Genomic DNA, 21,061 nt, shown 5'->3' with positions numbered 1-21,061 from the left:
TGGGTTTAGGGGGGTGGGGGGAGGTAGGTTTTTTCTAATAACTGGGCTTTCCCTCTTCCTTGCCTAGGCGAGGAGGAGGTGACTGCTGTGGATGGTTATGAGACAGACCACCAGGACTATTGTGAGGTGTGCCAGCAAGGCGGAGAGATCATCCTGTGTGATACCTGTCCCCGAGCTTACCACATGGTCTGCCTGGATCCGGATATGGAGAAGGCTCCCGAGGGCAAGTGGAGCTGCCCACACTGCGTGAGTGCCCGGCCGTCGTGGCCCTTTGGGACCCTCGAGCGGAAGGGTGGGGTGATGAAACTCTCTCGGGCCTGGGTGGGGGTGGAAGTGGTGGCGTTGCTGGCTACGGGCTTTGGGAAGCTTTCAAAGGACTGATGGGCGTGGTTCAGACGGGCGGGTGGGGGGTGGTAGTAATCTGACTCTGTGGTCCTTGACTGCAGGAGAAGGAAGGCATCCAGTGGGAGGCTAAAGAGGACAATTCGGAGGGTGAGGAGATCCTGGAAGAGGTTGGGGGAGACCCTGAAGAGGAGGATGACCACCATATGGAGTTCTGTCGGGTCTGCAAGGATGGGGGGGAGCTGCTCTGCTGTGACGCCTGTCCTTCTTCCTACCACATCCACTGCCTGAACCCGCCCCTTCCAGAGATCCCCAACGGAGAATGGCTCTGCCCCCGCTGTACGGTGGGTGCCTGGCCCCAGCCGGTGGAGAGATGAGGGAGGTGTGGTCCAGCAGCAGGGTTTACCCCTCTTACGTGTAGGCGTCATGAGGCTGAGGTGCAGGGGAGGTCACTGGAGAGCTAGAGGCCTTTTAGCCCTGAGGCACGGATTTTCCTTCCTCGTAGTCATGGGATACCTTTGTCCTGGGAGACTGTAGGACTAACTTTGAACAGAGTTGATGCTTTGCCAGCTGTCCGAAGTGGGATGGAGCGGTGTTCTTTCAGGCCAGAATATCCTTTCCTGTCTTGACACCCAGCCTCGAGGTCTTGGTAGCTTGGTGATATAATAGGGCCACTGAATGCTGTTAGATTGCTTAAGAGAGGAATTCGGAGCCCCAGTTCTGTGACTTTTCTGTGCCTACTTGTTCTGGGTTATTGTTGAAGTCTAGCTACTGGCTCTGTTAGGCAGATAGGAGTGATAATGTCTCACAAATCCTGGATGAAGTCCAGAAACAGAGAGGGAATTCTGTTCTTCTCTCCCTAGAAGGGTCCTGGGATTAGGTCTTACTTGAAATGAGGTTTTAATAATCCTTTGGTGAGGTTGAAGCTGCCTGTGGGCTATGCTGTGGTAATGATTCGGTATTGGATCATCTCTTTTCCTCTTAGTGTCCAGCTCTTAAGGGCAAAGTTCAGAAGATCCTAATCTGGAAGTGGGGTCAGCCACCGTCTCCCACACCAGTGCCTCGGCCCCCAGATGCTGATCCCAATACTCCGTCCCCCAAGCCCTTGGAGGGGCGGCCAGAGCGGCAGTTCTTTGTGAAATGGCAAGGCATGTCGTATTGGCACTGCTCCTGGGTGTCTGAACTGCAGGTAAACCTGGGATAGAGTAGATGTGGGGCTGCAATGAAGAGGGTAGTGAGAGAAAACAGCGTTGTGGGTAGAAGGAGTGGACGTAACTCCTTGGTGATTTCTTTCTCCTTCCGCTTGCAGTTGGAGCTGCACTGTCAAGTGATGTTCCGAAACTATCAGCGGAAGAATGATATGGATGAGCCACCCTCTGGGGACTTTGGTGGTGATGAAGAGAAGAGCCGAAAGCGGAAGAATAAGGACCCTAAATTTGCAGAGATGGAGGAACGCTTCTATCGCTACGGGATAAAACCGGAGTGGATGATGATCCACCGAATTCTCAACCACAGGTACCAGCGGAGCTGGGCCAGCCTGCGTCTGTCTCGGGCATACTGGAGGTGGGCAGCGTATCCGCGGGGGATCAATGAAGAGAATGGATGTTACCAGTAACTTACACTTGAATGAGACACTCAGTATGTTATTAACTGACTGAATCCTGGTATTTGAGCCACAGACTGTAGATTAGAGATCATTTTTGATGCAAAGACTGGTAGACCAGATGTATTTGGTTCTGAATACGTGTGGTGTCTGGCCTCCTTAGAGGTCTGATTTTTGAGAGGAGGTGAGCAGGGTGGCCTTCTGGCTCTGAGGGTTTTCTCTCCTTGACTTTGCAGCGTGGACAAGAAGGGCCATGTCCACTACTTGATCAAGTGGCGGGACTTGCCCTATGATCAGGCATCCTGGGAGAGTGAGGATGTGGAGATACAGGACTACGACCTGTTCAAGCAGAGCTATTGGAATCACAGGTGAGGGACTTTGATGAGTAGAGCTGCTGCTCATTGAGAAGGACTCCAGGCAGCTGTGTGACGTATCTGTCTTCTTTAGGGAGTTGATGAGGGGTGAGGAAGGACGACCGGGCAAGAAGCTCAAGAAGGTGAAGCTGAGGAAGTTGGAGAGGCCCCCTGAAACCCCAACGGTTGACGTGAGTCAGCAGGAGAGGGAGGGCAGTTTGTCTCGTAGGATGACGTGTCTTGTGTGCTGCAGTCTGACGGTGGTGTTCTAAGGCATGATCTCAAGTGATCACTGTAGCTAAGTTGCTTCACACAGACTGCTTCCCTAATTCTCCTCATCTCTGTAAATCAGGGGAAAAATACTAGGATTACTTTATTTTCTCTCTGCCTCATCAGAAAAATAAAAACATAGATGTTACTGTTTATATGACTTGAGGAGGTGTTATGTATGAAGGGGTCACATAACCGAGCTTTTGTGAAACTTATTTTGGAACCTGGGTCTTCTGACCCTTAATTCATGGCTCAATTCCTCTGGGGTTTTGTGTAATGTAAGGTGAGTCTGGTTAAGGTTAAACGGATAAATCTAGAGGGGGCATAGGATCATTTGCCTGGTGGTTCCTCACCAGTAGAATTTACTGTACTGCCAAGGAGACTATGATGCGTCTTTCTTGGATGTCTGTAGGACCAAGATCTCCGTCTTGCCTTGCTTCCTGGAGGATCCTAAATAAAACACAAAGTTACAGTAACCATTAAGCACCTTTTTCCCACCATTTTTTGTGGCCCCCTCGAGTAGGATCTTGTGAGAGTGTGTCAGGAGGAGGCAGCTGCTGTCTTACGGAAGGAAGGGAATTCCTGGCCAGCTCTTGACTTCTTTATTTCATCCTTCAGCCAACAGTGAAATATGAGCGACAGCCAGAGTACCTGGATGCTACAGGTGGAACCTTGCACCCCTATCAGATGGAGGGTTTGAACTGGTTGCGCTTCTCCTGGGCTCAAGGCACTGACACCATCTTGGCTGACGAGATGGGCCTTGGGAAGACCGTTCAGACCGCAGTCTTCCTCTACTCCCTCTACAAGGAGGTAGGAGAGCTGGGGCTGTTAGTTTTTTGTGTGGGTATTTTGTGTTCGTGGTCTTCTCTTACACTCTGAGGAGACAGAAAAAGGAAGAAAAAAAATTGGTCTCTGGCCCTGGAGAACAGTGTTGAGTGACAGTAAGATAGACGCAAGTACACAGAGACAGACTGGAGGGAATGGAGCGGTGGGTGGGATTAGTGGTGGGTGCCTGCAGCCTCGGTCCTGGGGGACGGATATGCGCTGAGACAAGCAGAACTGTGGGTAGAAGGAGTGTGGAGAGACGTTGAGCGGCAGGGGTGCGGTGTGAGCTCCCTGCAGGGCAGGCAGGGCGTGTCGGTACATGGAGAAGGGAGGGAGATGAGCAGCCGTGCACACGCCCGTCCTCCGCCCATGCCGGGGCCGGGGCTGGGCGCTCGGGTCAGGTTGCGTGTGGGGCCCTCGGTCCTCACTCTCGGTCTCCTCTTCTTCCTCAAAGGGTCATTCCAAAGGCCCCTTCCTAGTGAGTGCCCCTCTTTCTACCATCATCAACTGGGAGCGGGAGTTTGAAATGTGGGCCCCAGATATGTATGTGGTGACTTACGTGGGTGACAAAGACAGCCGTGCCATCATCCGAGAGAATGAGTTCTCCTTTGAGGACAATGCCATTCGTGGCGGCAAGAAGGCTTCCCGCATGAAGGTACCTCAGCGGGAGGGAGACCCACCCTCGGAGAGGGGAGTTGTTGCTCTGGGCCCCTCGTGCCCCGGTCCCCGGGGTGAGGCGAAAGGATAACAGCTGGGAGGAGGGAGACCCCCCCGAGTCCCTTGACTTGGCCTGTACCGGCGGAGTTGGGCAGGAGTGACCAGGTTGCCTTCTTGTGCAGAAAGAGGCGTCTGTGAAGTTCCACGTGCTGCTGACGTCCTATGAGTTGATCACCATTGACATGGCCATCCTGGGCTCTATTGACTGGGCCTGCCTCATCGTGGATGAAGCCCATCGGCTCAAGAACAATCAGTCTAAGGTGAGGGGGGGCGGGAGGTATGGCCTCCAGTTTTAGTGTTCTAGTACGACCTACTCATTAAGGGGAGACCGAGGAAGACAGGAAGGGGAGAAAGGCTCTCTGCCTTCCTTCCTCACTCGTGATAGATCACCCTTGGAGGCCAGGCCTTGAAAGTAAGATGGAGGGCTTCCCCGGCGGTCCAGTGGGTAAGAGTCCACGCTTCCATTACAAGGGGCACGGGTTCAGTCCCTGGTCAGGGAACTGAGATCCCACATGCCTCACAGCGCGGCCAAAAAACAAGAAAAAAGAGTTAGTAACAGGAAAGAAGATAAAGGAAAAAAAAAAAGTTGGGGATGGGGCGTACCTGCTGGGCGGCAAGGCAGAAGCCTGTGGACGTGAGCCGGAGCCCGCTTCTTACTGAATTCCACTTCTCTGCTGCCTCACCAGTTCTTCCGGGTCTTAAACGGTTACTCGCTCCAGCACAAGCTGTTGCTGACAGGGACTCCATTGCAGAACAACCTGGAAGAGTTGTTTCACCTGCTCAACTTCCTCACCCCTGAGAGGTTCCAGTGAGTGTGTGCTTATCCATAATCGGCTCCGAATTCTCCTAATTCTTCCTTTTGCCCGTTTCCTATGTCCCTTTCCTTTCTTCCTTTCCCCCTCTCCAACAACTTTTTCCTTTCTCTTTCTGAAGCAATTTGGAAGGCTTCTTGGAGGAGTTTGCTGACATTGCCAAGGAGGACCAGATTAAAAAACTGCATGACATGCTGGGGCCTCACATGTTGCGGCGGCTCAAAGCTGACGTGTTCAAGAACATGCCTTCCAAGACAGAACTGATTGTGCGTGTGGAGTTGAGCCCTATGCAGAAGTGAGTCTGAAGGGACGGAAGCGCTGGCTCCGTCTTGCAGACACACTTAGACACCTGTCAGTCTGCACGGTGTTTCCTTGTCTTCTCCATACTCTGCCGCAAGGCATGTGGTGACAGGAGCCAGCGAGGGCTAAAGAAACCTGTTGCCAGGTTGCTGGGGCCCAAGAGTTCTTTTTTTTTTTTAACATCTTTACTGGAGTACAATTGCTTCACAGTGGTGCGGCCCAGAGTTCTTACTGAGTTAATCCTTACCTTGTTTAAAATGATGATAGTGGCGCTTCTTAGGTTTCCTCAGTCCCAAAGTGAGATATGTTGGAAGGAAGATCCCAGACCCTGGGACTGCGTTATGAGTCGCATAAAGGCTCTTGAGCATGACTTATCTTGCTGTCTTGCCCACATAGGAAATACTACAAGTACATCCTCACTCGAAACTTTGAAGCGCTCAATGCTCGAGGTGGCGGCAACCAGGTCTCTTTGCTAAATGTCGTGATGGATCTTAAAAAGTGCTGCAACCACCCGTATCTTTTCCCCGTGGCTGCAATGGTACGTTGTGCCGCCTCTTGTTCCTCCCTGGGCGGGAACTGCTCCATTTGGGGTTTCTTTGAATATTTTTTTCTTTTTTGCTTCTTTCCTCAGGAAGCCCCTAAGATGCCTAATGGCATGTATGATGGCAGTGCCCTAATCAGAGCATCTGGGAAATTATTGCTGCTTCAGAAGATGCTCAAGAACCTTAAGGAGGGTGGGCACCGTGTACTCATCTTCTCCCAGGTATTGTGTGGGAGCTTTTGGGGGTAGCAGTGGACAGCTCAGTGACATAGGGGAGGGATTGTCATCTGATTAATCCCATAATTAAACTATGCTCGTTCTCCAGATGACCAAGATGCTGGACCTGCTAGAGGATTTCTTGGAACATGAAGGTTATAAATATGAACGTATTGATGGTGGAATCACTGGGAACATGCGTCAGGAGGCCATTGACCGCTTCAATGGTGAGAGGGAAGGAGTGGCTTTGATCCCGGCATCCTCACTCACGGCTCTGGACCGATCACTTGTTCTTCTTGAGCATCTGCTTTTCTGTGTAGTGGTTTAGGGTCTTTTTGTCAATTGACGTGGAAGAGTACTTTTGAATGTCTTGATTGGAAGGATGTATTGGATTATTGCTAGGAGATTGTTTATTCCCTTTGGAGTCTTTGTTCTCTCTGCTAAAAAGAAGGGCACTTTATTTAACCCTCCGCATTGCATCTTGAGGCCCAGGAGGGACCAGGACTTACCAAACCGAGATAGCAAGTTAGTGGCAGGCTTGTCTCAGTAGCCACTACCACCTCCTCTTCTTTTTTTTCACTTTTTAATTTGAAATAATTTTGAACTTAAAGTTCAAAAAATAATACAGAGAGTTGGTGTATACACTTCACCCAGCTTTTCTTAATAATGACTTATATAACCACAGTATAATGATCAAACCCAGGGAGTTAACACTGGTGTCATACTACTACCTAAACTGTAGACTTGAATTGAATGTCACCACTGTTGCTGTGTCAGGATCCAGTCCCAGATCCCACGTTGAGCGTAGTTATTGTTTCTCTTCCAGTTCTTCATTCTTTCCTTTCCTTTCATGACGTTGATACCTTTGGTGATGACTGGTCAGCTCTTTTGTAGAACGTCTCTGCTTTGTCTGATATTTTCTCATGATGAGATTGACACTAGACATTTTGGACAGGAATCCCAGAGAAGCGATGCTGTGTCCTTTTCAGTGCATCATTCCCAGGGAGGACATGATGTTGATAATGTTCCATTGCTGGTGTTAACCTTGACCACTTGGTTAAGGTGGTGTCTGTTGAATTTCTCCCATGTAAAGTTACTCTTTTTTTTTCATTGTGATTGATAAATATCTTGAGGGAGATACTTGAGACTGTGGTGACATCCTGTTTCTCCTTAAACTTTCACACTGATTTCAGTATCCATTGGTGGACCTTGCTTGTGAGTATTACTTATTAATATTATTAGTTTTGTGTTTGCCTAATGAGGTGTTTTTTTTTTTAATTCAAATATAGTTGGTTTACAATGCCGTGTTAATTTCTGCTGTACAGCAAAGTGATTCAGTTATGCATCTATATACATTCTTTTTAAAATACACATTCTTTTTCATGTTCTTTTTCATTATGGTTTATCACAGGATATTGAATACAGTCCCCTGTGCTATGCAGTAGGACCTTGTTGTTTATCCATTCTATATACAATAGTTTGCATCTCCTAATGAGGTTTTACATTTCTGATATTCCTTAAACATTTATTAACTGGAATTCCAGGGACACCTCTAATGGTGTTTTTGGTTCCTCTCTTAGCACCAGGTGCTCAGCAGTTCTGCTTCTTGCTTTCCACTCGAGCTGGGGGCCTTGGAATCAATCTGGCCACTGCTGACACGGTTATTATCTATGACTCTGACTGGAACCCCCATAATGACATCCAGGTGAGCAAAGGTAGCAGCCTTGGTTTGCAGTGACTTTTTGGAAATGCATAGTGTTCTCTGTGAGGGCTCCACCATCTGGGATTAGTTGTTTCAGGGGGAAACAATAGATTCTTTTCAAATGTCTTTTACCTTATTGTAAGCCAGAGAGTTTGGGTTAGCTATGGTCCTATTTTGGGTAACATGATAGAGGGTGGTATCTGGGGGTAGGGGTGCAAAGGGAAGTTTTGTGTGAGGGCAAGCTGCAGCTCCTGCCTTATGCTGGATTTAACTTATTATGTGGAAGTCAGGGCAAGAGTAGAAGTAAGGAAATAATGATTACTTCAATTTTTGCCTCCGTTTTGTGCACAACTCCAGGCCTTTAGCAGAGCTCACCGTATTGGGCAAAATAAGAAGGTGATGATCTATCGGTTTGTGACCCGTGCGTCAGTAGAAGAGCGCATCACGCAGGTGGCAAAGAAGAAGATGATGCTGACGCATCTAGTTGTTCGGCCTGGGCTGGGCTCCAAGACTGGATCCATGTCCAAGCAGGAGCTTGACGACATCCTCAAGTTTGGCACTGAGGAGCTATTCAAGGACGAGGCCACAGATGGAGGTGAGCTAGGCAGGAGCTTGTTTTGGTGTGGGGCTTGGCTTCTCTAAAGGGTATCTTTGATACCTAGGGTCCTGAGACTCAGACCTAGGGTCCTCTGGGACTTGCTTTTTCCACTGCAGCTGCTGAAGTTAACTGGGGGTATGGACCCCTGATTCTTTATAGGAGGAGACAACAAAGAGGGAGAAGACAGCAGTGTTATCCACTATGACGATAAGGCCATTGAACGACTGCTGGACCGGAACCAGGATGAGACAGAAGATACGGAATTGCAGGGCATGAATGAATATTTGAGCTCATTCAAAGTGGCCCAGTATGTGGTGCGAGAAGAAGAAATGGGGGTGAGTATGAGTCCAAAGCAATGCTGTGCTTGGTGATTGGTCCAAAAATTGGAACTGAGACCACGATGGTATTTGAGATGAGAGGAGACCATCTGTAGGCAAATTAGTACATTGCTGAATTGATATACCTCTTCCTTTGAAGAGAAATTCTGTAGCGTATGAGCAAATCACACTCATCTTTGACATGGCTGTCTGGCCACTTTTCACACTCAAAACACTTGTATTAGCTCTTCTTTTTTTTTTTTTTAATAACTATTTTATTTTTATTTTTGGCTGCGTTGGGTCTTTTGTTGCTGTGTGCGGGCTCTCTCTAGTTGCGGCCAGCAGGGGCTACTCTTCATTGCGGTGCGCGGGCTTCTCATTGCGGTGGCTTCTCTTGTTGCGGAGCACGGGCTCTAGGCATGTGGGCTTCAGCAGTTGTGGCTCGCGGGCTCTAGAGCGCAGGCTCAGTAGTTGTGGCGCACGGGCTTAGTTGCTCCGCAGCATGTGGGATCTTCCCAGACCAGGGCTCGAACCCGTGTCCCCTGCATTGGCAGGTGGATTCTTAACCACTGCGCCACCAGGGAAGCCCTATATTAGCTCTTCTTTATCAGAATCTCATCTTATTTTCTCTTATGTATTTTATTAGCCCTATAAATAAATTTTGGATTGCTATCTCAAGTCTCTCCGGAGAAAAGGTAGGAGATACAATACATACTTAGCCTATCTCCCTGTGCTTTTTTTTTTTTTTCCCCCTGTGCTTTTTAAAACTTTAGAATTGTTTTCCCTTTTTGTTTTCTTCTGTATTCTTGGTCTTTTTTTAGTAGAAAACGAAACATATTCAGTTATAAATGCTTGGCCTCTGTAATGAATTTTTTCCTCCTAATGATATCTAGGGTATAAAATGAAAAAAAAAATTGCTTTTTCTGGTGGTCCTTGCCATCTTTTCTCATCCTTCCAATTCAGAACCATCCCTCTTGTTGTATTTTTCTGATATGTATTATCTTTGTTCTTGAAAGTGATGCTACTAACTTCAGTTGGGTGTAACTGTGGCTGAAAAGTCAAAACTGCCCTCCTGTCAGGGTGGTGACCGCATATGGGAGTGATTGACTGGGGCAGAATGTGCTGAGTGGTTGTAAGGGAGGGGTGGTACTCCCCCTCCCACTGATGACCTCTCCTGATGACTACACAGGTATACAGACAGCCCTCTCATTAGTGGCTGAGGCTGCTGTTTACTTTATAATATTTTTAAATGTTATTTTATTTTATTTTTTTTTAAATTTTATTTTATTTTTATACAGCAGGTTCTTATTAGTCTTCAATTTTATACACATCAGTGTATACATGTCAATCCCAATCGCCCAGTTCATCACACCACCACCCCCATCCCACCGCGGTTTTCCCCCCTTGGTGTCCATACGTTTGTTCTCTACATCTGTGTCTCTATTTCTGCCCTGCAAACCAGTTCATCTGTACCATTTTTCTAGGTTCCACATATATGCGTTAATATACCATATTTGTTTTTCTCTTTCTAACTTACTTCACTCTGTACGAGTTTCTAGATCCATCCACGTCTCTACAAATGACCCAATTTTGTTCCTTTTTATGGCTGAGTAATATTCCATTGTATGTATGTACCACATCTTCTTTATCCGTTCATCTGTCGATGGGCATTTAGGTTGCTTCCATGTCCTGGCTATTGTAAATAGTGCTGCAGTGAACATTGGGGTGCATGTGTCTTTTTGAATTATGGTTTCCTCTGGGTATATGCCCAGTAGTGGGATTGCTGGGTCATATGGTAATTCTATTTTTAGTTTTCTAAGGAATCTCCATACTGTTCTCCATAGGGGCTGTTATCAATTTACATTCCCACCAACAGTGCAAGAGGCTTCCCTTTTCTCCACACTCTCTCCAGCATTTGTTGTTTGTAGATTTTCTGATGATGCCCATTCTAACTGGTGTGAGGTGATAACCTCACTGTAGTTTTGATTTGCATTTCTCTAATAATTAGTGATGTTGAGCAGCTTTTCATATGCTTCTTGGCCATCTGTATGTCTTCTTTGGAGAAATGCCTATTTAGGTCTTCTGCCCATTTTTGGATTGGGTTGTTTGTTTTTTTACTATTGAGCTGCATGAGCTGTTTATATGTTTTGGAGATTAATCCTTTGTCCGTTGATTCGTTTGCAAATATTTTCTCCCATTCTGAGGGCTGTCTTTTCGCCTTGTTTGTAGTTTCCTTTGCTTTGCAAAAGCTTTTAAGTTTCATTAGGTCCCATTAAATTTTATTTTTTGAATAGATAGTATAGCCCTCCATATCTGTGGTTCATCCACATCTGCACATTCAACTGACCATGGACCATGTAGTACCGTAGTATTTACTATTGAGAAATATCTGCATATAAATGGATTCATGCAGTTCAAACCTGTGATGTTCAAGGGTCAACTGTAATTCACCTAGTTCAAAATTCAAAAGCTACAGAAGTATCTCTTTCCCACTCCAGTCCTTTGGCTACCTAGCTCCCTCCCTGGGGATAAGTGATAATTTATTTTATAAATTATTTTATGTGCACACAAATTACATATATATGTATATATACATACACATGTATATACACACAAACGCCTTTTTTCCTTTTCCTTTTAAGGAAAGTAGTTGTTTTTTTTTTAAATTGAAGTATATTTGATTTACAATGTTGTGTTAATTTCTGCTGTACAGCAAAGTGACTCAGTTATACATATATATACATTCTCTTATTTTATATATACTCTTTTCCACTATGGCAGTTCCCTGTGCTATACAGTAGGACCTGTTGTTTATCCATTCTATATATAAAAGCTTACATCTGCTAACCCCAGCCTCCCACTCCATCCCTCCCCAACCCCCTCCCCCTTGGCAACCACCAGTTTGTTCTCTACGTCCGTGATTCTGTTTCTGTTACATAGATTCATTTGTGTACTATTTTAGATTCCACATATAAGTGATATCATATGATATTTGTCTTTCTCTTTCTGATCTTACTTCACTTAGTATGATAATCTCTACTTGCATCCATGTTGCTGCATAAGGAAAGTAGTTTCTTATACATGACATTCTGTACCTTATTTTTGTCCACCTAATAAATCTTGGAAGATTTCATCCAAATCAATACCTAAAGAGCTCCCCCCCCTCCCCACCCCTTTATTCGCTGCATAATATGTCCTTGTTTGGAAGTACCATAATTTATTTACTTTAAAAAATTGAGATATAATTTTTTTTTAAATTAATTAATTAATTTATTTTTGGCTGTGTTGGGTCTTTGTTTCTGTGCGAGGGCTTTCTCTAGTTGCGGCAAGCGGGGACCACTCTTCATCGTGGTGCGCGGGCCTTTCACTGTCGCGGCCTGTCTTGTTGCGGAGCACAGGCTCCAGACGCGCAGGCTCAGTAGTTGTGGCTTACGGGCTTAGTTGCTCCGCGGCATGTGGGATCTTCCCAGACCAGGGCTCGAACCCGTGTCCCCTGCATTGGCAGGCAGATTCTCAACCACTGCGCCACCAGGGAAGCCCAAAAATTGAGATATAATTGACATATGCCATTATATTAGTTTCAGGTGTACAACATAATGATTTGATATTTGTATATTTTGTGAAATGGTCACCCCAATAAGTTTAGTTAATATCTGTCACCATACATAGTTATACATTTTTTTTTCCTGTGAGAACTTTTGAGAGCTGCTCTTTTAGCAACTTTCAAATATGCAGTACGGTATTAACTGTAGTTACTATGCTATACATAAAATCATCATGACTTATTTATTTTATAACTGGAAGTTTATACCTTTTGACTCTCTTCACCCTTTTCACCCCCCATAATTTATTCAAGTTCCATAATGATGGATATTTAGGTTGTTTCTAGTATTATGCTGTTAGCAGCAGCTTAATTCTAATGTAAGGGATTTGGAGTTAGTGGTCCTGAACGATCTGAAAAAAAAGTAAGACTTTCAAAGGAGCATAAACATTATTGGGATATAAGAAGATATATATAATGTTTTTTTCACAGTTGGTAAACTTTTATGAAGTTTATGAAGAACAGAAAGGGCTTATGGCCCTTCTACTTTATCTCTTGGGAAAATCTTTTGCAGTATTTCAGAAACTTCTCCATTCTACCTTGCTAAGGCTGTAACCTCTCTTTTCTTCATTTTACTGTCTTGCAACTGTATATGCATCAGTAAAAGGGGTTAAAAGAAAACATACTGTCTCTTCATCCTTCTCCTGTGATAACAGCTCCATCCTATATTTTTCTTTAGTTTTTTTTTTTTTTTTTTTTTTTTAGTAAATCGTTCTAATTTTTTTAAAAATTTATTTATTTATTTTTGGCCGTGTTGGGTCTTCGTTTCTGTGCGAGCGCTTTCTCTAGTTGTGGCAAGCGGGGGCCACTCTTCATCGCGGTGCACGGGCCTCTCACTGTCGCGGCCTCTCTTGTTGAGGAGCACAGGCTCCAGACGCGCAGGCTCAGTAATTGTGGCTCACGGGCCCAGTAGCTCCGCGGCATGTGGGATCTTCCCGGACCAGGGCTCGAACTCGTGTCCCCTGCGCTAGCAGGCAGACTCTCAACCACTGCGCCACCAGGGAAGCCCTCTTTAGTTATTTTGACTGCTAATCTAAACATAAGTATGAGGAACCATGTCTTGTCAGTTAAATTTCTTTTAAGCTCTTAGGTCCAAGCAGGCACACCAAGTCTTTCAGAGTCCAGTCCTGAAGAGGAGCTAGCAGAATGGGAAGTGTGAGGACCAGGGGTAGCTGGTGGTGCTGACTTCAGCACCCCTGAGTCCTGGCCCCCCCTCTGTCCCAGGAGGAAGAGGAGGTGGAACGGGAAATCATAAAACAGGAAGAAAGTGTGGATCCTGACTACTGGGAGAAATTGCTGCGGCACCATTACGAGCAGCAGCAAGAAGATCTGGCCCGCAATCTGGGCAAAGGAAAAAGAATCCGTAAGCAGGTCAACTACAATGATGGCTCCCAGGAGGACCGAGGTGTGTGTGGCCGGCCCCGCCCCCCACCCATGGGCCGTTCCACTAGAGCAGTGGGCCCCGCTCATCTGCCCTCTCTCCCTCCAGATTGGCAGGACGACCAGTCCGACAACCAGTCCGATTATTCAGTGGCCTCAGAGGAAGGTGATGAAGACTTTGATGAACGTTCAGAAGGTGAGGGCTATGCCTTTCTGCTGGATTTTTAAAATATTGCCGTGTCTAATATCCCTATCAGTGTCACTCACGCATCCTTTTCTTGCAGCTCCCCGCAGGCCCAGTCGCAAGGGCCTGCGGAATGATAAAGATAAGCCATTGCCTCCTCTGTTGGCCCGTGTTGGTGGGAATATTGAAGTAAGTACCGTTCCGTTCTAGGGAAGGTTGGGTGAGTGCTGCTGTCGGGTCTTTGGTGGAGTAAGGTCTACTCCTTCTCTCACCTAGGTTCCTTCTCCCCCCAGGTTCTTGGCTTTAATGCTCGTCAGCGAAAAGCCTTTCTTAATGCGATTATGCGATATGGGATGCCACCTCAGGATGCTTTTACCACCCAGTGGCTTGTGAGAGATCTGCGAGGCAAGTCAGAGAAAGAGTTCAAGTAAGTTGAGAGCTGGAATGACTGAGGTAGAGCAAGGGCTTTTAGTCTCTGGTCACTCCACAGTACTAGTGCAGGCTGTGCAGGAAATCGGCTGTCTCCTCTGCTGACGTTGGCAAGTGAAGCTGTTAGTAATAGGGTTCTTTGTATTCCTTGCTTCCCTGGAAGAGGACCTGGGACATGGTGTGGGGTCTGGAGACCAGCTTTCAGTGCGATGGTCGGCTTTACCTCAGATGGAGCCATAGTTGTTGTCTGGGGTGATGCCTGACTGCAGGTGGGAAAGAATCTGATCTAGGAGTTGGCATGATTGCTGTTTAACCCATTTCTCTATTTGTTTACTACAGGGCTTACGTCTCTCTTTTTATGCGGCATTTATGTGAGCCGGGAGCAGACGGGGCCGAGACCTTTGCTGATGGTGTACCCCGAGAAGGCCTGTCTCGCCAGCATGTCCTTACCAGGATTGGTGTCATGTCCTTGATTCGCAAGAAGGTGAGCCCTGAACCTCCCTCCATCGTTCAGGGGTTTCTAGGTGAAACTGGAGAGCCAGCAGGAAAGGAACCTAGATGGAATTGGGTCTTCAGCGTCTTGTCCCATTGCTGCAGGTTCAGGAGTTTGAACATGTTAATGGGCGCTGGAGCATGCCCGAACTTGCGGAAGTAGAGGAAAACAAGAAAATGTCACAGCCAGGGTCACCTTCCCCAAAGACTCCCACACCCTCCACTCCAGGGGACACACAACCCAATACTCCTGCACCTGCCCCACCTGCTGGTAAGTCTGCCTGGACTGTTGTTTTCTATCCTCTTCTTCTTGTCCTGGCCTTTGCTTTTTCTGCTTCCCTGTACTCAGTTCTAACAGGGGAGTCTGGCAGGACACACAGCAATCTCCCTCTCAGTTTAGGAGGGCTGTCCTAAGAATAGGGCTGGCTCTTAAAGGCACGAGAGGACAGTTTAAGATGAGACAATCTGAGAAGGTGTGACCTTCTCTCTGATCTGGGACCTTCCTCCTAATGAATGTCTATTATTGGTACGCAGAGGATGGGATAAAAATAGAGGAAAATAGCCTCAAAGAAGAAGAGAGTGCAGAAGGAGAAAAGGAAGTGAAATCTGCAGCCCCTGAAGCCGCTGTTGAGGTAAGAGATGGGGGTGACTGGACGCCACACCAAAGGCAGATGGATAAGCCTGTTCTTCCTCTTGGGTGCTGGCCTGTCTGCTTCAGCTTCTTTCTTCTTTCCTTTGAAGTGTACACAGCCCCCTGCCCCTGCCTCAGAGGATGAAAAGGTCCTTGTTGAGCCTCCCGAGGGAGAGGAGAAAGTGGAAAAGGCAGAGGTCAAGGAGAGAACAGAGGAGCCAATGGAGACAGATCCCAAAGGTATGCACATTTTCACACACTACAGATCCCTGTGAACCACAGTTGCTCTTGGACTTGCAGCCCGGCTGGAGGGAAGTCCAGAGGAAGTGACACGCTGAAGAATCTTGTACCCTTGATTTTAAACTGTGGGCTTTTTCTCTCTCAAGACATCGTTTATGACTTTAATCATCAAGATTTAGGTTCAGGATATAGTGTAGAACAGAGGAGAATACACTTCCTTAGATATGCTCTCAGTGCCATCTGTTCTCCCAGGTATTGCTGATGTGGAGAAGGTGGAGGAGAAGTCAGCAGTCGATCTGACTCCCATTGTGGTGGAGGACAAAGGTGGGTGTTTGGAGAAGCTGACTGTGCTTTTAAAAGGACTCTAAAGCTGAAAGGAAGGACTTTATCTCTTGGACACCCCTCCACCCCCAGGTTCCCCCATCCATACCCATATAATCATTTTATCCCAAGCTAAAAGACTCCACCTCTCCCCACATGTGGCTGTCAGTGGGCCAGTGGCACCTTTTCCTGGGTTTAAGAACACTTCTGTGGAGAAAGGGTGGAGGTAGATGGGTGTCTTGTAGCATATGGTGCTATGTATGGGTAAGGACTATGGTGCTGGCTTCTGTCTGGAGCTGACATTTTTCTTCTACATGTCCTGTAGAGGAGAAGAAAGAAGAAGAAGAGAAAAAAGAGGTGATGCTTCAGAATGGAGAGACCCCCAAGGACTTGAATGATGAGAAGCAGAAGAAAAATATTAAACAGCGTTTCATGTTCAACATCGCAGATGGCGGTTTTACTGGTATGAAAAAGAGGGGCCCACTGGGGTTAGACGGATTCGAGGTGAAATCAGGGTTCTTGTCAGAAACCAGGGTACAGAGACTTTACCTCTCCTAGAGAGAATGCCAGGCTGACTGCACACTCCTCTGGGGTGCATGTTAGAAAGCCAGAGGCATATTAAGTTGGTATCTGGGGATCAGGAATAAATAGCTCTTTGAATTCTCACAGATGTTTGCCTTTCTTTTTCTCCCCAACCTTCCTTAAATTCCTCTTCAGAGTTGCACTCCCTTTGGCAGAATGAGGAGCGGGCAGCCACAGTCACCAAGAAGACTTATGAGATCTGGCACCGACGGCATGACTACTGGCTGCTGGCTGGCATCATAAAGTATCCTTTGCCTGAGCTGGGGCCGAGGTCCTTGGTGAAGGTTTCTGAGGGTCCACAGTTTGAAGTTCTTAATTTCCTTGTTTCGTTTTTCCTGAGCAATTAATTTTCCAATAGCCATGGCTATGCCCGGTGGCAGGACATCCAGAATGACCCACGCTATGCTATCCTCAACGAGCCTTTCAAGGGTGAAATGAACCGTGGCAATTTCTTAGAGATCAAGAATAAGTTTCTAGCCCGAAGGTTCAAGGTGAGCAGGACGGAGAGGCATACAGCGTTGAAGTGGCGGCCTTTAAAGTGCAGAAGGGACTAAAGGAGGGAGTCGGCTCATTCAGCCATGCTGATTACTGTGTTCTCCTGTGCATTTCGCTTTGTATCCTGTGAAAGGCTTTGCTCCCAAGTATCTTAAATATTAGAGATCAACACATACAGACCTGAAGGTTAACCAGTTGGTTAAGGGCTGAAGGTGACTGTGCCTGATGCATGACACAGACCAGTGCAGTGGGTGTGCTGGGGGAACACGGTAGGCTGGAGTGTTCAGGAAAGATACAGAGGTGGGACTGAATTGGATCTCTGAGGAGGCAGGGCTGCCAGTGGGCTGGTGGTACTTTTTTCTGGGTCTGTGTGGATGAAGGGTGGGGTAGACGCAAAGGTGTAGAGCTCCATTTTCAGAATCACTAGGGCTGATACGCCCAGGACTGAGGGGGAGTTTTCCTCAGGAATTCAGCAAATGCATATTAAGGGCACCTTGTGTGCAGACCATCATAATGGGATACCATGGAGATGAGACACGTGGATCTTAACGCTGAGTATAATTGGGGGAATAAGAAATGTACACTAATAAACCTTCAAACATCATGTGCTAGGTAATGGGTGGGCCAGGGACAGGCCTGGTGCCTGTTCTCGAGGAGCTCTCAGTTTAACGTAGAGGCAGATGTGTGGTCAAATGAATGTCATTCTTTGTGTTGTGAGGGAGACTGCTAAATCCTTAAGAAAGTTCTCCAGAGGGAATGTGGGGAGTGGGAAGAGAGCTCACAAGTGCTCCAGGGAGAAGATGCCATTGGAATGAAGTTTTGGTGACTGTAATAGCGATTGCCGGATAGAAATGGAAGGCCCTTTGATCAAAAAAAATTAGGTTAGGCAAAGACAGAGGCTGTAGAGCTTATGGTGTTTGGAAACAGCAAATAGTCCAGGTGGGGTGTAGAAGACACTTGTGTTGGTGATGGTGGGAGGTACGTTGGAGAGAGAAGTAAGGCTGGAGGTCGGTAGGTAGGTTTTTTGGCACCAGATAAGAGAGTTTGGACTTTACCTTATAGTTCATGGGCAGCCATTGAGGGTTTGTGAAGGGTTTTGATACAAGCAAGGGAAACTGAAACAGAACATTCGTGAGATTACAGAACTATCATATAGTCATGAGGTAGTAAGGGCTCGTCTGTGATGCTGGTTGTGGAAAATGAAAAGGATAAGATAAAGGGAACGAGGGACGTCCCTGGGGGTCCAGTGGTTAAGACTCTGCGCTCCCAATGCAGGGGGCCCAGGTTTGATCCCTGGTCAGGGAATTAGATCCCCCATGCCACAACTAAGATCCAGCGTGCTGCAACTAAGACCCGGTGCAGCCAAATAAATAAATACTAATAAATAAATAAATAAATAAAAGATAAAGGGAATGAAACACCAAGGAATTTACAGGATTTACTGATTTACTGTAGGGGTCAGCAAACTTTTTCTTTTAAGGGGCCAGAGTAATTCAGGCTTTGTGAGACACTGACACTCAACTCTGTCATAGTGTGCAAGCAGCCATAGGTGAGAAGTATGAATATGTTCCAATAAAACTATTTATCGACACTAAAATTTGAACTTCATATAATTTGTATGAAGCATTATAAACTATTATTTTCACTTTTTTTCAACCACTTAAAAATGAAGAACCCATTCTTAGCTCTTGGACCATCCAAAAACAGGCAGTGGCCCAGATTTGGCCCACAGGCCATAGTTTGCTGACCCCTGAGTTACTTTATTGAATTTGAGATACAAAGGAGTGAGCCTCCAAAAATAATTGAAGTTTTGAGTCTGAGTCACTGAGAAAGTTAAATTATCATTGGCAGATCAGGGAAGTGAGGAGAAAGTTAAGTTCAATTTTAGACAAGTCATTTGGTGTTTTTCACAAGTAAATATCCCCCCAGTATTCCCACCACCATTAAACAAGTGGGATCAAAGTGATCAAGCGTGCACGAGTGGGATCAGAACAATCAGTGCTTGAGATGCATGTCTGAAAAGCGCCAACTCATTTGCATAGAGGTGCTGGCTGATGCCAGGAGAGACGCTGATCCTGGAGAAAGCTCATAGTTTGGGGCAAGAGGGAGGGGAGCTGGTGAAGGAGACTGGGTGGTATATAGATTGAAAGTAGGTGCTTGGTCTGTTTGGGGATAAGTTAGTAGGCCTGAATGGAGCCAGGTCTTCTGGAAGAAACAACAGTCCATTATTCTCATACTGTCCTATTTCCTGACCCCTAGTGGATTCATTCTTTTTAAGAACCAGTGGATACTTGAGTAAAATAAGTCTCGTAAGTCATGAATCAACATTCTGTCCCTTGGAATGTATTTCAAAGGCCGTTTTACACAGCTCCAGGTGACATGTGCCAAGTGTTCGTTGCATTATGATTTTTGGTGGTGGGGCCTGGAGGCACCCTAGATGTTTGACATTGGAAGTGTGGGTAGGTAAAATGTGGATTCACATCACCCAGCATTAAGAAACAGTTGGCAGCAACAAAGTACACGTTTTGTAACATAAATGGACCTTTAAAAAATATATATAGTGGGGAAATGAAAAAGCATTTTATAATGTACAGAAAAACATTCTGTAAATGAGAAATGTGCACATGAAACAATACTGTCTTCAAGAAAACCCACAAAAAGACACACAGTAGGTGTATTAGAAGGGTTGCCTATTGAGGAAGGAAAGGAATGGGAGAGAGAGAGAGAGAGAGATGAAAGAAAAGAAACAACAGGAATAATTTTAGAGAGTAAAACAACTTAAGTGATAGGGTAGGTATATACCCATAGGATGGACTGCCATGCCACCATTAAGTCATCTGTGTTCTGTAATAACCTAAACGGGCAAAGAATGTGAAAAAGAATGGGGGAAAAAAAGCCATCTTTTATAAAGAGCAGCTAATAACAAGGGAAGAGCCTTACTATGTCACTTTGAGTGAAAACAATATAAATACATATATAGAATCTTAATTTTGTAAAAAACATGTTAACAAAAAACCTCAAAATGTTAACAGTATCTCTCGGAGGTGGAATTGTGATTTTAATTCTTTATACATTCTGTATTTTCTAAATTGAGGATTTATCATTTTTGTATAAGAGTGAATCAATAAAGGGTAAAGAGCTTTAAAAACACAGACCTTCAAAGTGGGGTGAAAAAGGCAATGGAACGTTGAACTGGCCAGGAGTGGGTTCTGAGAGGCCCATGAGAAATGCCATCTCCTGTTTCTGTCTTGTCCAGCTCTTAGAACAAGCCCTGGTGATTGAGGAGCAGCTGCGTCGGGCGGCTTACCTGAACATGTCAGAGGACCCCTCTCACCCTTCCATGGCCCTGAACACCCGCTTTGCTGAGGTGGAGTGTTTGGCAGAGAGTCATCAGCACCTGTCCAAGGAGTCGATGGCGGGAAACAAGCCAGCAAACGCGGTCCTGCACAAAGGTAGCCAGTGGCGCCCCTGCCTCCTGTGGACTTGGCCTCCTTCCTCCTCTGCCCCGCCCTGACACACACCTACTCCTCAGGTCTGAGCCTTGTTCGGAGCCCCTTTCTTTGTCTGGGAGCTTAGGGTGTGCCGGGGATCCTTCGTTCCTTCTTAGGAAGCTAGCATCTTAGAGACAGTCAAGGACAGTAGTTCTTTGCTTTTTAACTCTTGAATGTATTCCAGTTCTTGGAGGTGGAAGGCAAAGCAGAATAATATAGTGTGATCTGGGATAGTTTAGAGGTTAACAGGGTGACTTAAGATCTTGTCAAATTCTAGACTGCTTTCAACATTCTGCTTTTAATTAAAGTTAAGACATTGTGAGGGGGATGGAGGGTGAAATGAGGAAAAGAAAGCTGTTATAAAGCAAGAGGGAGACAGCTCCAAAGGTGCAGAGGAAAGATAGTGAGAAGAGGAAACAATAGGAATAGCTATTGAAGAAGTGGAGGAAATAGAGGAAATAGGGATCAAGGGACAGGTGGCTTTAGAAAGCACAGAATCATGGACAGTTGGAACTGGAACATGAGGGACAGGAATTTGAGTGTGGTGGAGCCAGGTCAGGTGACTCGGTGACAAAAGACAATACTCCAGCACATCAGTCACTTGGTCATTGAGAAGTAA

General features: G+C 46.2%; 1 protein-coding gene across 12 annotated transcripts in view; it reads left to right on the top strand.

Annotated features, from left to right (window-relative positions):
* Positions 1-21,061, top strand: part of CHD4 (chromodomain helicase DNA binding protein 4) — a 35,848-nt gene that overhangs the window by 7,979 nt on the left and 6,808 nt on the right. For 2 of the 12 annotated variants that reach the window (XM_082349757.1, XM_082349766.1), the window contains exons 9-38: positions 107-246; positions 447-686; positions 1,328-1,531; positions 1,652-1,857; positions 2,182-2,313; positions 2,393-2,489; positions 3,187-3,378; positions 3,848-4,048; positions 4,233-4,370; positions 4,797-4,918; positions 5,044-5,217; positions 5,619-5,760; positions 5,854-5,985; positions 6,089-6,206; positions 7,560-7,684; positions 8,039-8,276; positions 8,439-8,614; positions 13,422-13,602; positions 13,687-13,773; positions 13,862-13,950; positions 14,055-14,188; positions 14,530-14,674; positions 14,788-14,953; positions 15,217-15,314; positions 15,424-15,553; positions 15,806-15,877; positions 16,200-16,337; positions 16,592-16,700; positions 16,815-16,947; positions 20,208-20,403. In XM_082349757.1, coding sequence (XP_082205883.1) covers positions 107-246; positions 447-686; positions 1,328-1,531; positions 1,652-1,857; positions 2,182-2,313; positions 2,393-2,489; positions 3,187-3,378; positions 3,848-4,048; positions 4,233-4,370; positions 4,797-4,918; positions 5,044-5,217; positions 5,619-5,760; positions 5,854-5,985; positions 6,089-6,206; positions 7,560-7,684; positions 8,039-8,276; positions 8,439-8,614; positions 13,422-13,602; positions 13,687-13,773; positions 13,862-13,950; positions 14,055-14,188; positions 14,530-14,674; positions 14,788-14,953; positions 15,217-15,314; positions 15,424-15,553; positions 15,806-15,877; positions 16,200-16,337; positions 16,592-16,700; positions 16,815-16,947; positions 20,208-20,403 — 4,455 coding nt within the window. Of the gene's footprint in view, positions 1-67; positions 247-446; positions 687-1,327; positions 1,532-1,651; positions 1,858-2,181; positions 2,314-2,392; positions 2,490-3,186; positions 3,379-3,847; positions 4,049-4,232; positions 4,371-4,796; positions 4,919-5,043; positions 5,218-5,618; positions 5,761-5,853; positions 5,986-6,088; positions 6,207-7,559; positions 7,685-8,038; positions 8,277-8,438; positions 8,615-13,421; positions 13,774-13,861; positions 13,951-14,054; positions 14,189-14,529; positions 14,675-14,787; positions 14,954-15,216; positions 15,315-15,423; positions 15,554-15,805; positions 15,878-16,199; positions 16,338-16,591; positions 16,701-16,814; positions 16,948-20,207; positions 20,407-21,061 lie in introns of all 12 variants that reach the window. The other 10 variants (XM_082349763.1, XM_082349761.1, XM_082349755.1 and 7 more) reach the window with 8 other exon arrangements.

This window comes from Balaenoptera borealis (genome assembly GCF_965194805.1).
Source record: "Balaenoptera borealis genome assembly, chromosome: 13".
Classification (NCBI taxonomy): Eukaryota; Metazoa; Chordata; class Mammalia; order Artiodactyla; family Balaenopteridae; genus Balaenoptera; species Balaenoptera borealis.
Note: the sequence above shows the minus strand (reverse complement) of the source record. Positions and strands in the feature narration are given on the sequence as shown.